The sequence below is a fragment of the Mesocricetus auratus genome, unplaced genomic scaffold (genome assembly GCF_017639785.1).
Source record: "Mesocricetus auratus isolate SY011 unplaced genomic scaffold, BCM_Maur_2.0 Super-Scaffold_100006, whole genome shotgun sequence".
NCBI lineage: Eukaryota > Metazoa > Chordata > Mammalia > Rodentia > Cricetidae > Mesocricetus > Mesocricetus auratus.
The window spans coordinates 12,601,768-12,604,992 of record NW_024429190.1 but is presented as its reverse complement, the minus strand read 5'-3'; the positions used below and the strand labels follow the sequence as shown (position 1 = coordinate 12,604,992).

General features: G+C 55.1%; 1 protein-coding gene across 1 annotated transcript; it reads left to right on the top strand.

Moving 5' to 3' along the window:
- Positions 1-464: 464 nt before the first annotated feature.
- Selenom (selenoprotein M) lies at positions 465-3,050 on the top strand. The gene is made up of 5 exons (XM_040746836.1): positions 465-810; positions 1,993-2,028; positions 2,218-2,252; positions 2,554-2,632; positions 2,701-3,050. Exons 1-5 carry the CDS (start codon positions 682-684, stop codon positions 2,857-2,859), a joined length of 438 nt encoding a protein of 145 aa, XP_040602770.1. The 5' UTR covers positions 465-681; the 3' UTR covers positions 2,860-3,050.
- The last annotated feature ends 175 nt before the right edge of the window (positions 3,051-3,225 follow it).

The window sequence follows — 3,225 nt, the reverse complement described above, 5'->3', positions numbered from 1 at the left end:
TTACCTTCCTGAGCTCATTCCACCACTTTGAATAACTATATTTATTATATATATTCTATCTGTGCAGGCACGCTTATGCCAAGGTGCGCGAGCGGGGTCGCGTGTGGAGGACAGAGCACAACTTGTGGGAGCCGCTGTTTTCCTTTCACTTTTTTGCGGTTGAGGGGGATCAAACTCAGGTGTCAGGCTAGCATGGTAAACGCTTTTACCCGCTGAGCCTTCTCGCGTTAGGCCATGCATAATAGTCCTTTCTACAACGTGCGCTTTGGAGAATTGAAGCTTTGATCGGAATTTTGTTCAAAGACAACAAGAGATTTCTTAGGTTTCTGCTTCCTTAAATCTGACCCAGAAATCCTTGTGTCCTCCTGCGACCCGCCTGCGCCCTCTGGTGGCACAAAGTGGAGTTGTCTCGGGGCATCCTGCGGGAGCGTGCACACTCAGTGGGCAAATACAGTATGGAAAATTTCAGGACTGGGAATGTGAAGTCTGGAGGACCAGAGAGCAGCTGGGACAGGGTTGGGGGCTAGTCGGAGGCGCCCACCCAAGCCTGTTTCTAGCTCTGGGAACGTGGTTTATGGATGGGCGGAGCCTTTTAACTGGGGCGGGGCCAGCCTGCAAGCCAGACGTGGCGCTGCGGCCGAGTTTGGGTGCAGCCTGCTGAACGTCTCCTGCCAGGCACAGATGAGCATCCTAGTGTGGCCGCCACCGCTGCTGCTGCTTCTGGCGGCCCTTGTGGCTCCAGCCACCGCCGCCACCACCTACCGACCGGATTGGAACCGTCTTCGAGGCCTGGCCAGGGGGCGGGTGGAGGTGAGTGTGCCTTTTCCCATCCGTAGTACGACAGTCCCAGAACCCCGCAGCCCCTGAACCCTGGAATACAGCTGACTCTGGCCTCAAGAAGAGCAGAATCCCTGAATCTCCCCCTTTGCTTCCTGCATGGCGCCGGAATCAACCCTTCTATTTTCCAGCCACAGAATGCACAGCGAACACTGTGCGAGCGATTGAAGTCGACCTTACGGCCTGGCATTCTGAACCCTTGCTCTGATTTGACCGTACCGTGGATCTCTTGGCACCCATTTCCCTCTTTTCCAGGCTACAATTCTCCTAAAACTGCTCTTTAGAACTTCCCCCTCCTTGATAACCCCACTTTTCCTTATTATTCCTCCCCCACCCGGATTTTAGTGCCTGACGTTCAAGCGTCTTCTTCTGGGGGAGAAAAGACCTCCTAAGCTCCTCCCCTCACTGGACTATGCCTGGAGCTGGAGGAGAGGACAGGGAAGTGAGATACCAAGGCATCCCAGCAGCTCGGGACCACTACCCTCGTCTCTCCACCCCCACTAAGGAATTCCCCTAGAGTCTTCCTAAGTGGTTCAGATGCTTGCGGACTCTCCATGGGCCTTAGTCATTTTCTGAGAAAAAGGAATGTAAGGGAGGCTTGAAATAGGCAGTTGTGAGGTCTGGACTTCCTGTTGGGGGTGGCCTCCCTTCAGGGAGTACAGCGGGTCTGGTCCACCCAACCTCCCCGGGCAGGAAGGGTAGCAGATGGTTTGTGGAGCTGGACCACAGGTGGCTGGCAGGGCTAGCTCTGCATGGGGTGTGGTAGGGACCAGATGGCAGATGCCTCTAATAAGGCCCCAAGGGCAGTTCTGAACTGTTTCCTTCTGGTCTGACTCTCCCGTGAGGTTTCAAGGGCTAAAGACCATGTTCAGAACTCTGCTGGCAGTAAGGAGGGTGCTGTAACACCTGTCTCCTGGGCACGGGTCAGCTATGGGTTCCCTGCAGGCAGGAACCCATGGCTAGTTTTCCCTCACCCTTGACCCTGTGTCTCTAGGTCTGAGTTTCCCTACTGCACAGAGGTCTCCCTGTCCACAGAACCTTTACCTCCACACCTGACGCTGCCGCTCCAGCCTGACCCAGCTCAGTGTTGAGGATAGCATGGTCTTGGCTGTATAGTGACAAACTCCTGATTTACCCCATTTTCTCTCTCTCCAGACCTGTGGAGGATGACAGTTGAATCGCCTAAAGGAGGTGAGTTTGAAAGAAGGGGTTCCCTTAGGGAATAAGCAACACTACTTACTGACTGGGGGCGGGGGAGGAATTCCTGCACTCTGAGGCAGGAGACTGGCCCTGACTTGCTATATGACCTCCGTAGGCCTCATTTCCCCATGTCTAGAAGGTTCTGAGGTCCCATTTTCTAATGTTGTGGTTCCTCCCCAGGTGAAGGCCTTTGTCACCCAGGACATTCCACTATAGTATCCTTCTGTTCTGGGGAAGGGGAGTGGGGGGGGAGCTTCTGGTTTTCACAGAGATAGAAAGTGATTTTTGTCTGCCAAAGAGGTTGATAAGAACTGCCCAGAGGATTCTGAGGAAGTCTCAAAATTAAGTAGACCGGTAGATTAGTGGAGAGAAGAAGGGTCCTTTACTTCTTTAAACCGTAATCTCACAGCCAGTGAGGATTGGGTCCCCATCTAGGCTCCAAGGAAGTGATCAGCTAAGGGGACTCAGGAGCCACTCTTTGCCTCTGCCCCCACCCCCTTAACATCCTGACTCCAGTCACAACCTGGTGATGAAGCACCTCCCTGGGGCAGATCCCGAACTCGTGCTGTTAAGTCGAAATTACCAGGAACTAGAGGTGAGGCTTTGGCGGGAGGGGCCCTAGGGCGGTGCTGAAGTGCTGACCCCGCCCTTTCTCCGTCTCAGCGCATCCCACTCAGCGAAATGACCCGCGACGAGATCAATATGCTGGTACAGGAGCTCGGCTTCTACCGCAAGTCGGCGCCGGACGCGCAGGTGCCCCCCGAGCACCTGTGGGCGCCTGCTAAGCCTCCCGAGGACGCTTCAGAGCGCGCCGACCTGTAGCCCGGAGCCGCGGTGGAGCTGGGACCCCGTGCCAGCGCCCCGGAGACAGAATGAAGCGCTCAGTATCCCGGGAGCATCTCCCTTGCTGAGGGCTGACACTAGTCTCCAAAGCAACGGAAATGGGGTTGGGGGAATTCATCTCACTCCTCCCTTTCGCCTCCCCAGCTCTATTAAATGCCCTTCCGCCATTACTAAGGGTCTTCACTTTACTTGCTGCGGGTAGATGGTGTGGGAAATCAAATCGGAGTTCCTGAACACCCTGGGGTGACTCCTCCCACTGCCTGGCTGTGGGAGTTGCAGGCAGTGGGAGTTGGGGATAATTCACAACCTGCCGCCATTCCCCAAGACAGCAGAGAGAAGTCAGGA